Here is a 13,693-nt window from a genome sequence, read left to right on the forward strand (position 1 = left end):
AGAGCTGTTCAAGTTCTGTGTCTTTGCGTTGAAATTATACACTATAGTGTGATAATATCAAGTATTTTGTTGTTGTCTAAACTTAAAGAAATTTAACCTTGTTTAAATTATTTTTTGGCGTGGGTCCTTAATCCCACCTCTTCGGCTCTGTCACCATACTGCAAGTCCATTTTTTAACTTTAGATATCCATAAAATGCAAATTAATTTCACCTATTAAATTTGAACGTTTGGTCATAGTTTTGCAATTTGAGGAAAAAACTATTAGGCCTAGTCTAGTAGGCTTTTTTCGACTAACGTGAACAGCAACTGTGGACTACTTGACTTTGCATGTTTTATCTCATTTGCAATACATCGCATTTGAGATAAAAACATTGGCACGATATATTTTTTTAGGTTTCCTGGAAGTCCTGCCTTGACAACAGAGAGTTAATTGCTGCAAACTTCATCAGTAAAAACGTGGTTGGCTGTCTGGCTGAAGTGCAAAGGAGTTTTCTTTGACTAAGTGACTGAAGTTTTAAAGGTTTGTCGCCTCAAGAGCCTGGAACTTTAGTTTAAAAGCACCTCTGGCATAGCCTATTTGAAAGCAGAAACAAAAACTACTTTTTTTGCCTTCTGTCTGCGCAATTCAATCTCCAGTCACTTGACCGAAGTTTAGCTATGCTTAGAAAGAAAAAAGCAAAACAACCAGATAACCAACCAGATAAAAATCACCAGATAACAAAGTAGCCTATAAATAAATCTTTCTTGAGATTCATATTCACTGCGTAGCCAACATTTTAAGCTGAAAACATTCTTAGCAGTTTTAAAAGAAAACTTTATTTGGTTGGACTAACACAACAAGCAGTTAGGTCTGTGTTGGTAGCTTATTTTTTTAAACTGACGTCTGATTACTGTGTTCAAACAAGAATCTAATAAATATAAAGAGAGACTGCTGTTAACTAACATACAAGAATGTAATGTTAAGTAGGCTAAATTGTATTAGCAATACAAAAAAACTGCAAGGATCATGCTCATTTTCTACAACCTTTTGTGAAGCTTGAGTAGCCTATCTTTCACAAATTAAACTGTTTAAAGAAAAGAATGGTCAGTCATTTTCAATGCAAAACAGAGATTATGACTTCAAATAAAAAAATATTTGACCTTGAACTGCATTTATTATAAAAAAATATCACCAGGAATTTTGGTGTCATTTAAAGAACGTAGAACGCATACCAGCAAATTCGATAAAAGACTAAATTATATTCCACACGCATGTTTATATAAATAAACGGTTGTTTTTTTTTAGAAAAACGTCAACTAAGCTACAGTAGATCAGCCAAATCAGTGATGCTCAAAGTTTCTACAGAGTTCCGGAAATGGCAAAATGCTGAAGACCTGCAACGAAAGAAGGTTTTGTAAGTTTTGGAGTAAAATCTTTATAGGTTATGAATTAGTGCTTTTCAACCTTTAATCTGCGTCGGAGCACTTTGTATAAAAGAAACAATCTTGCAAAACACCAAACGGAATTAAGACAATTTGAAACTGTGCTGTAGCAAAACAGTAAATCCAGCACCAACAGTTTACATTATTAATGTTATGCTTCGTTTTTTTGTTATATGTCTATAAGCAATAGTAAGCATGCTTTACTGTTGTAATGAAGTGTAAAATGTAAATCATAAAATATCAGGTAAAGCTTCTGCAGAGTTTTGCAATAGAACCCGCAAACATACAAACTCTTCTGTATCAACATTGAACAATACAGTTCCACTGGATGTGAACAGTGCATCTCACGTGAGCGTCAGGACTTTTTGCAAAACAACTCGCGGACTTCCGCGGACACAGTTTGAAAACAATTGGTGAAGCGTGGCTTACATATTTCAAAACTACACATTTCCAAGCTAATAAGCTGATCTTGAGGCTTTGTTGATGTAGGCCTATGACTAAATGTATAAACAAACTATGCTAAAACGTGACATAAAGTTTAGGTGTTTACAAGCTGAGTGCTAAGTGGGTAGTTTACACTAAAAAGTAGCATTATCTTGAACGCAATTACCCAGCCATAATATTTTAGATAAAAAAGAACTAAGGATGTATGATGAATTACCGGCAACAGTTGATTGGAATCCGGCATTATAATCTATCGCCACTTCGTTTTTGATGTAGTCAGTTCTGTCGTCTTCATATTCGCCTTCACGGTCTGGGCCGCCCACTAAAGCCCCATAAAGGACGTGAGGATTGGGCCCAGGGTTGTTCAAAGAGTTGAAACCACATGCTGGTACTGAGTTAGTGTTCGACCACGTTGGGCAGGAACTAACCAAGAAAATATTTCAATGGACTTCAGTTTGCTTTAGTCAAAAATGTTTTTAAAATCGTTTGTTTTTAGAAGTAGCTTTTCAGATGATTAGATATAGCCTACAACAATAGGTAAAACAGCGTTTCATATAGCTATACAGTACAACGATTATAAAATCGGATTAACTTAAGATTTCTATATTTTTTATATGACTTTCAATGGCACATTAGTAAAATTAATGCATGCAGTTTTGAAAGCCTCCGTGTACAATGTTCTGTACTTACCTTGAGCGGTGGTGAGGCCTCTGCGGAGATTCATCACCAAACCCCACAACATAACTCCTTAACTTTTCGTTCTTTCCGAGCATGTAGTTGATCTGAGATTCTGCGTAGTTTATGAAACTACTAGTTTCTTCGTTTCTTAAGTTTACAACCTTTGCAGCCATCACAGCGATGAAGGCGTAGTTAGCTACAAGAAATATTTAAGGCAACGTTAATTCATTGCTATGTTTAAGATTGGCAGAATACGCATTTAAATTAAGTTGACAGTACAAGAACTGAGAATATATCCAATCCAACAATTTAACTGTTAACATTTTGATTTTAATTTTATAGCCAAAAACTTAGAAGCAGGCCTAGCCCACATGATAGCCTAATATTGCTAAGGATTTAATGTTTTGATTTTTGATTGAAGTTCATGCATATTGAAGATATTGAAGATGATATTCTTTTGTATTTTGTATTTAAATCCTTTATCAAGAAAAAATTCTTCCTGGTTAAGAAAGTCTTATAAAACACCTTGAGCCAACAAAATTCAAAATGCACAGCAGCAAAGACAAGTAACGTTGGTTTAACTTTCAAAGGGTGCGGTTGAGCAACTCATTTCAAAAACAACTTTACCACCGCTATAGTGTCACCTAGAGGATGGAATATTTGTAGACAACCCACTTCAACAACAGAAACTTTATCAGTCTTGGTAATATGCCTTTGTCACTGATACAAATCCCATACAACTGCCGAAAATAGGCTTCAAAAGAAGCTTTCTCAATGCGAGGATAAAGATGTAAGGAATCAGTCAAATGCCGATATTATTTCTATGGAAGAAGGTTTACGCAGCCTCAGCTGTTCTCAAAACAGAATTGATGTTACAATAATATTATAGCCTACCTGCGTAACGATTGGATCCCCATTGTAATTTCCAAGTTAAACCCAACGGAGTTGTGGGAATTCTTTGGGTAGCAGCAAAAAAATCTCTAACATCTTCTATGTATTTTTGATCTCCAGTTGTTTGTGCCATCAACACCTGTACAAATAACCATTTAGCAATAAATGAAATATCTTGACATGGTAGGCTCCACCATTTACGCTGGCTATTTAAAATCTATCAAAACCTAGACGCTGAGTATTGGCTAGTTTCTCGTATTTTTTCCATTAATTTAAATCTTTAACCACAGGGCAGGTGCCGCACGATAAAAACGAAGTTCAGTAAGTGGACCTACAGCAAGGTGAGCTCAATGTAGGCCTAAATGTTTCCTTTGTGTGAAAGTTAACTTTAATTTCGGAGAGCTCCGTCTGTTTTTGTTGAATGCATTTTTTTTTTAAAGAAAATAAGAATATTTTGAAACTTTGGCAGCAGAAATAATCTTTGCCCATCAGTAGCCTATTGGCGATAATGAGTTTAAATGAACATTAATTTAAAAAAACTCTTTCTTGTGATAAAAACTTTATGTTTTGCTAGAGCAAGTGTAATTGAGCTACAAAAAAAACTTTTTATTTAATAATATAATTATTTACTTTTAAATTCAATTTCTGAAACAATTGGTTTCACTAACAACATTTTCGGTTTAGATTTCATTTACTTGTACTCCAGCGTATTTGTTGTCCCATGAAAATTCTTGGGGAGTATTACCGGCCCCATAATTGTCGTATGCAGTGGTGACCATATTGAGATACTGCTGATTGTTTGTAGCTCTGTACAACCATATTCCACCCCACAGCAGCTCGTCTTGGAAACCACTCCATGATTTGTAGTAATTGGCAACATTAGGTATAGATGTGTCGTACACGCTTCTATTGATCAGAGAAATAAAGTGACGTGTTAGGACTAGGGATGCCAGAATAGGCTATTTAGATATCCCTGGTTGGTTTGTTTTTGAATCTTTATCTTCGGACTGAAAAAGCCTTTATAGGTTTTCTTGGTAATTTCACATTTTTGTAGAGGCTTTTGACGCAAGGCCAGCACCGAGATTGACAAAATGAAGTTTCCGATTGTTAAAATGTTGTTGCCGGGAAATTATTCCACCTATTAGGTGCCACAAAATTGAGAGCAGTTCTTAGAATGCGTTTCTCGAGTGCACACCCCGAGAGTCGAACAAGCGCTGCTTGATCTTCTTCGTTCACGAAGTTACGCGCTAACCAACTATGCTTCGAACGTGAAGACTGTAGAGTGTAGATACTTTTACATCGCCATAACGTTTACACTTCGACAGTAAATTATAATCTGAGAAGCAATTGCCATCAAGTGACATAATCGGCTCTATTTTAGTTGCAGCCAGAACTCAAAAAATATTTTAAAACGTCAAAAAAACTGTTAAAAATGTTATACCAAAATATTGAGGTAATGAGGTATATGTTTTCTTACTCGTATTCTGTCGCAAAAGCATACAGATCTTCAGCATGAGCCACCAAAGTATTGGCATAAGCGGAATCTTGCGTTGAACGGAAAACGATTGATGCTGCTGAAAGAGCAGCTGCTGTTTCAGCGGTTACATCGCTTCCTGGGTTGTTCTTATCTAATTTGTAAGACATTTGTTCGTATTTAATATCTTCTGGTCTCAGCCACTGGCCGTGATCTTTAGCGGGATCTGCAGTCTATCACATATCAATACAATCAATTTAATTTTTAGTTAATTTATTGGAAGCTGCTAACTGTAAAAATATAATATTGTAATTTATGTGGATTTATACGGCATCTAATGGATGGAATAATTTCCTGGCAACAAGACTTCAACCATGGGCGCCGATCCCTATAGGACAGCGGGGACATGTCCCCACCATCTTTTTACATGTCCCCACCATCTTTTTTACATGTCCCCGCCATCTTTTTACATTATTTTTATAACGTAAAAGGGAAAATATTAACCGAATGTCACAATTTTGTTAGTCAAACGTTTAAAACTTGGAAAGCTATTAGTTTAGTTAAACTAAAGGTTTCTGGGAAATTCAAGCATCTGTAGCCTACCTGAATCTTTATTCTGAAGAGTCTTTGCCTCAAGCTGCATCAAAACTGAAACCAATTTTTCCAAAAAGATGGCTCATAAGTGCAGCTGCTGTAAAAGCAGTGCTTGATGGTTATAAGTCAGCAGCCTATAGGAAGCCTTGGAAGCAGCTGTGAGTCAATTTGATTTAAATGTACCAACTTTTGAAATCTTTTTTCTCGTGGGTCGAGTGTGCTTGGGTTGTTAGAGGCATTGTCTGTCATTCAGTGTATGGAACGTTTTAACAAAACCTTGCAAGGTTACACGGTGACTGTGGCTGGTATTCTTGAAGGTGTTGAACTTTGCAGTGCTCCACTGCAAACTCCACCATCTATGCAGTGAAGAAGAATTTCATCGTGTCTTTGTAAATGCTGAAAGACTAATGGAGGATGGCAACCTTGAGTCATTGCAACTGTCACGTCCAAAAAATATCCCAAATCGTCTTCAGCATGGACATGGCCATCGCCAACCTCTTCTGCTTCAAATAACGGAGACGAAATATCGGTCAGAGTATTTTGCACTCATTGACAGCGCGGCAACAAAATCTTACTAAGTTATTTCAAGTCGACCGATCTTGAGCACTACAAAATTCTACAAGAATCACTCTTTAGTGGAAAGCTACAATCACATGTGGTAAACGATAATCCGGAGTTCTCTGATCTGACACAGAGTCCCTTGCACAAGAACTATGCTTCTTTCGATAGCAGTTTTGTTTGTTTTTGTTTTATTATCTTTATCCTGCATTGCGGGAAAGCGGACTTAAGCGCTATGCATCGGTGTACGCCTTCCGACGTACACCTGACCCACGCTGCAGCCGACTGCAATGTCTGTTTCCGATTGTCTACTCTACTTATGACTTAAATTTGGTACTAGCCTACCCATTACTCGTAATCGATCACTGGGTAGAGGCAATTATCGTAAAGTTTCTTGCCCAGAGAAACAACAGCAAGTGCGGGTGGCTGGAGTCGAACATGCAGGCTCTCGACTGCGAGCCCAACGCGCTAACCACTCGGCCACTGCTGCCGACAATGTATAATGGAAAGTCGGTGGAAAATTTTCGAATGATATTCAAGAAGATGCCATCCGCTGTTGGGTAAATGTTTCCGCAAGTGGAACTTTTTGTGCGACTTTTGCTCATATCACCAGCCAGCTAGTGTTCAACTGAAGAGTCATTTTTAACTTTGCGACATGTCAAAACTTGGTTACGATCTACCATGAAACAGAAACTGCTAAATCATGCAATGGTCTTCCATGTGCAAAGCAAAGTTTTGAATTCGATCACCCTCCATGACCTCTCCAAGGACTTCGTTTTTAATTTGCCGGAGACTCGTTGCTGAGTGTTTGGACGTCTGCTGTCCAATGCTGACACTGACAATTAAAATATATACAGTAATACATCGCATTAGACTTGTACCTACCGTACTGTATTTGTTTGTTTGTCAGAACAGACCCCCGATCTTTCTAGCTCGCTTCGCTCGCCGCCCCTCCCCACCTTTTCTAGTAATGTCCCCACCAATTTTTAAGAGCGATCGGCGCCCATGACTTCAACAATCGGCAACTTCACTCTGCCAATCTCGGCAACCGGCCCTGCGTCAAGAGCCTTTACAAGTATGCGAAACTACCAGGAATAACCAATCAAAGGCTTTGCCAGTCCGAGGATAAAGATTCATAACTAACCAACCATGTGGTAAAAACTAAGGTGTTTTTCAAAAAGTTAGTCAAATGTTTTCACAGCACCGTCAAACAAGAGAAAGTGTTGCTACTGTACATCACACACTGCTTTTAGTTTGCATGGTGCAAGCATGGTTTCTTATAAACTATTTTTGTTTGCACAAAAACAAAACAGACTGAATTTACAGCAGTTGCACAAGCAAGAAAAAATTATACATATAATTTTGATGATAAGTCTCACTTCTTTGTGAAACAACCTTTTGAGGTAATTATTAAACAAATTATATCATAACACAAAAATTATATTTTACCTGCGCGTAAAATTCGTATTTGGATGGATGGGCTTTAATGAAGTAATCTGTTCCCCACTTCAAAAGATCTAGTGCTGTTTGCCAATCTCCTGAGCTTTCGTAGGCGTCTCTGAACTCAATCATTCCCCAAGCAAGTACAGTCATTGTGTAAGCCATAGGAAATCCAAACTTTACATTGTCACCAGCTGAGTAGAAACATAAATATTGTTGCTCCCTCGTAACATGAAGAGTCTCATCGACTTTAAATCACAAAAGGTGCTGATAATTAACCAGACATATGGATAAGACTATCTAAAGAGTGTTGAGAATAGACTTTGATGCTTGTTCGTTTGCAGTTCTCGAACAATATCAATAAGTTTGTTTTAGTCTTGGAAACTCTATGTAGAAAGATGAAACTACGATTGGTAACACTTGTTAGTAATCAATCCGTCTTTTGTGAACAACGTAGTATTCAAGTAAGTTTGCTTTAGATTTAAATCAAACAATGATGGAAAAATTACATTTTTTGATTTAGGCAGACATGCATGAATACAACGCCATTACTTACCATCATAGAATCCTCCTGTTAAATCAACTCCAACATCGCATCCATCTTTGAGTCCTGAATTTCCTCTCCAAGGTATTTTATTGTTTGCTGGAAGTCGTCCTGATCTTTGAGCTTGATAAAACAATGTGGAGAGATGGAGAACTTCATTGTAGTCAAACGGAGTGCGTCCTGGAGGCGTTGGAACATCAGTAGACACGTCTGCAAAATTTATATTTTTATAACTACTGTATGTGTACCATGTCGGTCTCTTTTTGTGCAATATAAATGCCAAGTTCAACTTACATACCATACGCTAGGGCATTGTGTGTTGCTCACAATAGGCTACTTATTAGCATTGACTATGAAGGCTATTCTACAACGCATGTTCATAGCGGCAGTCAACTGTGTATGTATGTATGTGGATTGTGGAAGTCTGTCGTTCTTTTTCACGACCGCTTGCCGATATGCATAAATTTAAATCTGTTTTGAGTGAATGATACAGTGAAAAATTGTATAGATATGGTTGATTGCTTCACCAGAAAAATAATTGTAAAAACGATTTTTTGAAAAAAGATTCCATAAGTGTAGGCTGTATAAACATACACCAACAGTCCAACACCCTTACCTGCATTTGGCGTCTGGACTTCGGTCAAAACTGTTGTTTGTTGAAAAACGGTCCATAAATGTTAATAACAATTCTTTAAGTAGGCTACGCATGTCTTTCAATAACTCACATGGTGAGGGATTGAAACTTGATGGATCTGTCCGTGAAGAACTAGGAGGGAGACTTCCATAGGACGCGGGCGACGTGTCAAAGCAATTTGATGCAAACAGAGGTGACAGAGTCGAAGATGTAGGTGGCCCTCCACTACTTGTGGCTTGGTTACTCGAAGTCGTTGAAGAAGTAGTTGATGTAGAAAACTCGCTTGGTGATGGATTCAAATTTGGATCTGCTCCGTTTTGACAGAACGTGACCCGAGCTAAGACATAGCAGTGTTAACAGTGATAAAGAGCTGCCGCAGAATACTTTGACTACTAACTTGGATCCTCAAAATTTCGAATGCCGTGATTGAACGTTTTCAAACCGACAAATACATTGCAAAATGCAAACGACAACCTCATTCGTAGCATTAAACCAGCGTGAAGTGTAGGTAAACTACAAACCCGGAGGTTGTTCACCACTCGTTTATCTGAAAGACTTTCATGCCACCCCCACAGAGCTTCCATAAGAAGAGATGTCAGTGTCACATTTTTTCATTTAAAACCACTACCACACTAACAACGAACGTTATCAAGTAAAATTAATGATTTTAAATAATAGTAATTAAAAAAACTCTTGATTTTTTTAAATAAATGATTTTAATTTGGTTATATAGTTTGTAGTCAATAAACTGTTGCGTAAGCTAGTGCACGATATGCGCCTTTCCGAATTGCGATCTTCCAAATGCGGACTTCGTATTGAAAGTTTGCCTTAACTCCCAATTTAATCAAAAGCATTCCATAATAATTACTCAGATTTCTATTCTTCTGCAATAACAGCGAGTTAACTTCTTTTGCAGCGTTACGGTACTATAAACAGATAAAGAAACGTTTCAAATGATTGATCATTCATGTTCTAACCGTTTGGGGCTTCGCTTCCTCCGCTTATAGTTCCAATGAACGTGATTCTCTGGTCTCTCCTCAGTATGTTATTCCAACTAACAGGTTCAAAGATCCAAACTTTTGGATTTTCAGTTTGTAAAGCAGAAGCAACGTAAGTCTGCGATTAATTCATAAGCAGTTAGTTATCGATTTATTACAGTTAGTTATCGATTTACTTAACTAATCTCTTAGTTATATAGAAAAGTAAGCCGCATTGGAACTCTAAATCTTTTGGAAGTTTGATCTGTCGTTTTATTTACCATTGCTAACTAGCAAAGAGCAAAAAGCTGTGATTACAATAGCTGTGTGTTGAAAAACCAGTTACAAAGTATAAGCAATAGCTTTTACAGGAGATCCAGGGGTTACTTTTCTACGCGGCCAGGGACAATTTTAGAGGCCTGGAAAGCGCAGTCTCTCCAGCTGACCCGTCTACTTGAAGGTATCACGATCACCGTATTGCTCATTATTTTTCTAGAGTGCAATTACATCCAATTTAAAGACAGTTTCTGCTATTAGGCTAAACTACCTCTCTCTTCGATCATTTTATTATTAGGCTAAGTCCCTGTCTTTTTAAGTGGTTTTGCCATTATCTAAAACGTGCGTTGTTTTTGGTACCTGATCCAAATTACGACCTTGTTTAGGCATTGAAACTACCTTTACATAGAACTAATATCTTTTATGTCTTCATTGTGACATGACATGATTCCGGATACACAAATCAAAATTGAAAAAATTTAATTTAAAGGAAATAATTCTGCAACTAATGCTTAAAATTAATACTCTTTAACTAGATGACATAAAAGTAAATGTAACAGGCTATCAGTAAAGAAACGTTGAAAGTTATCTTAGTCCAACCTAGCCATAAGACAAATTACCAGTTAAATCAATGGTTCATACCTCAATGCCTTCTACATCATTGTCGAACTCCACTTTGTACGTCCAATCTCTAACTTCGTCTCCGTCATCAACGTTCTTTAAGACAGCTGCATTGAATTTCCAGTCGCCTCCACTTTGCCACCCATTGCTGATCACATCGTAGCCCGGCTCATTGGGATCATTCAAAACTGCAAAGTTTCAAATTTAATGCTTTTGACATAAGTTGATGCAAGTTAGAATTAGGAAATGAAAGACTGGGGACACTGGTCAAAATGGCGCCGGTTAGACACCGATTAATACCATGCGACTGTGTCTTTAGCAGCACACTTAAAGGCGTAGCCTACCTGAAAGTGAACACAAATGTTGACTTCCTTACTTTCCCTTCTAAAAAGTTGAAATATCCACATACAAAATTATGCCAGCAATAGGATTAGAAGGCCGTGCTGTTAACCGAGCCTGGATTTTTTAGTCCGATCTGATTACTACTTTGAACTATAGAGTCATTAAGTTTTCATTTTTGTACCTTCACAATCATTACTGAGAGGTGGAGAAGTAGTTATCGTTGCCCTTGTTGTTGTAGTAGTTGACCGAGTAGTTGCTGCTGTTGTTGTTGTTGTCGTGCTAGTTGTGCTTGTAGTTGATTGGGTAGTTGTTGGTGAACTGTTTGTAGAGGTAGTTGACTGTGTCGTGGTGCTGGCTGCAGTTGTGGTTGGAAGAGGACGCAAAGGACTGATGAAATCAATGCAGGATCCATCAACAACAAACTTATCATAGAAGCCAACCATCGCTGCCAAAATAAAGCAAATCAATAAATCCAGAGACAGAAAAGAAAATAATAACTTTAACTTGATTGTTTTTTGTTTTTTTGTGTAATTTTTATCTTAAAATTTTTAATGCTCTATCTAAGAATAGTATTATATCAGTCATACAAACATTAGAAATATTATTGCAACGTCACGTGAATGTAAACCCACAACAACTTAAAAGTACTGCAAAAAGTGATTTCGTCAAGGCAATGTGTTTCGGTATCGGAAGTTTACTTACCTGTGTACATAGATGCATCTGTGTTTTGTGGTAAGTCTGATAAGCGAAGAAACACGTCCCGAACTTGATAATCAGATATATCATTTACATGATCCAAGCTATTGAAGGTTAGAATTCGTCTATCTTCGCTTGTAGAAGACAAGATAACATCACCAGCCTCCACTTTAAATCCTTCCGGCAAAGGTCTAATACAAATATTTGCTTTGTAAGAAACAAAGTTCTTTGTTCTATTTATGACACAACTGTTTTTGCTTTTACGGCAGCACAATACAGAACACAACGCTTACACAAGGTTAAATAAGCCGTTTTCAGAAGTAATACCAAACGTAGAGTAATACACCGTACTCTAGTTACTGATTTAATCAAACAAAGTTAAAATTTACAAAACGCAGCAAATTGTAAACCCTCTAGTTTTCTTAATTGTTTTGTCGTTTTAACAAACTACATTTATGCTCCTTTTAAAGCTGCACAAAATTGATGTAGATTCGTTTCTCATTTCAGCAGGGTTCTTTTGTGACAAAATAAACCTAATAAGATGTAAACAAGCTTACAATAACACTACTCAGCAAATGAAACTAGACCTAAAATATTATGAACTGTTGATAATTGTTTATGTAAGTTTAGGACGTAGCCTACCTTGCAAACATCAAGAGAAACGACCACCCATTTCTTGTAAGTGAATTCGGTCTTACACTGACTTTTAGAATTGCGCTAGTTTGCCAAACATCAACCACAGCGTATGAAGCTTTCAAAAAGTTTGGAATGTCACATACGACAGGTGTATCTGCCTCTGAAAATTAATAAAAGAACTTTTGCTATGGGCTATACCAGTGTGCGAATTTGTAATCCATTTGATGAAAATGTATATTTCTTAGTATTTAAATTACGTAGGGCTACTTAAAAATGTAAAGCAATATTGTAACAAATTCCACACAGTAAAAACAATTAAAAAGGCAAAATTGGTATAAAATGCATTTGATGTTTTTTTGTCCGGCTCCTGTGGTAAATCAATTAATTTATAGTTTACAGTTACACCAATAGAGAAAGCTTAGCCATTGTGTTGTGTATCCTAAGTCTAGGCTAAATTGTTGGACGCGTTTCTATTTGGAATGTTGATAGGCTACTGATTTCTGTGTGTGTCCAATAGTTATAAACTTTAAATAATAAATTTAAAGACTCAATGGTGATTTTAAAAACTTCATTGTTTCCGTGTGATATTATCCGTTGAAACATTTACGTACTTCTATGAGTAACACGATTAAAACGAAATTGTATACAGTGACAGCAGTGCACATGATTTGCTGGCAGAAATTATTCACTTCCTGGTTGCTTGTAAACTGTGTTGCAGATGAATAGAATCCTTACGTCACAATTGCCTATTCTGTCACATGACGCTTGGCATCATCTTTAAACTACACTGTGTAATCTGCTTTACAATCACAAGGCTAAAAAAAATTCCAAATTTGATCGGAATTCGAAAATATGGTCAAGATTTCTACTAAACTGCTTCTATTGTACATGAACACGATTGACACTTTTTTTTATTGAGAAGTTGACGTAATTAGAACGAGCAATCGTGCCCAATCCAGTGCATGCAATCAACATTTTGCTACTTTGGTATTTGCATCTCATTCCGGGACTAAAAAAGGTTTGTTTAGAGTTCCAATTCTTAACGAAATCACCGAAATAAAATTATAACAAAAAGCGTATAAATAATAGGAGATGTTCTACTGGTGCAAATTGAGCTAAACTATCACAAGATGTATACAGTGACAATTTGCTTTTATTCCGACGTTTCGTCAATCAGACACGACTGACTTCTTCAGGGGCTAGACCAGGTAGTGACTACCTGTCTAGCATGGCAAAACACAGGACCATGTTGTTGAAACCAACTAAACACGCAAAATGAAAATTCAAATCGAGACAAAATTATCGCGCGCAAAGTTTGAATTAAGTTAGAAGAAAGGAAAGATTTAAATTTTAACAATATCTAGTAGGTTGTAGAGTATGATTAATCAAAACGGACACAATACAAGTAGAGCACAATTGCTTACGGTATTCACAAATGTGTGGTACCCCATTCCATTCACATACT

At 36.9% G+C, this 13,693-nt stretch overlaps 1 protein-coding gene across 1 annotated transcript; it reads right to left on the bottom strand.

The window, feature by feature from the left end:
- Positions 1 to 902: 902 nt before the first annotated feature.
- On the bottom strand, positions 903 to 12,348 carry LOC145777892 (uncharacterized). Its single transcript, XM_082589249.1, has 14 exons — positions 12,235 to 12,348; positions 11,599 to 11,783; positions 11,078 to 11,341; positions 10,576 to 10,742; positions 9,658 to 9,796; positions 8,772 to 9,017; positions 8,059 to 8,256; positions 7,512 to 7,696; positions 4,914 to 5,143; positions 4,132 to 4,342; positions 3,440 to 3,575; positions 2,558 to 2,741; positions 2,085 to 2,290; positions 903 to 1,375 (listed from the first exon to the last, which is right to left on the bottom strand). Exons 1-14 carry the CDS (start codon positions 12,243 to 12,245, stop codon positions 1,341 to 1,343), a joined length of 2,397 nt encoding a protein of 798 aa, XP_082445375.1. The 5' UTR covers positions 12,246 to 12,348; the 3' UTR covers positions 903 to 1,340.
- Between the last annotated feature and the right edge of the window lie 1,345 nt (positions 12,349 to 13,693).

This window comes from Aplidium turbinatum, chromosome 10, assembly GCF_918807975.1.
Source record: "Aplidium turbinatum chromosome 10, kaAplTurb1.1, whole genome shotgun sequence".
In the NCBI taxonomy this organism is placed as follows: domain Eukaryota; kingdom Metazoa; phylum Chordata; class Ascidiacea; order Aplousobranchia; family Polyclinidae; genus Aplidium; species Aplidium turbinatum.

What these genes read in the sequence shown, in the direction of transcription:
- LOC145777892 (XM_082589249.1), bottom strand. An exon ending in ATGATGTAGAAGGCATTGAG is followed by an intron (nt 9,797 to 10,575) that starts GTATGAACCATT and finishes AATTAATCGCAG; the next exon opens with ACTTACGTTGCTTCTGCTTT. An exon ending in AGGAAGCGAAGCCCCAAACG is followed by an intron (nt 9,018 to 9,657) that starts GTTAGAACATGA and finishes GCTATGTCTTAG; the next exon opens with CTCGGGTCACGTTCTGTCAA.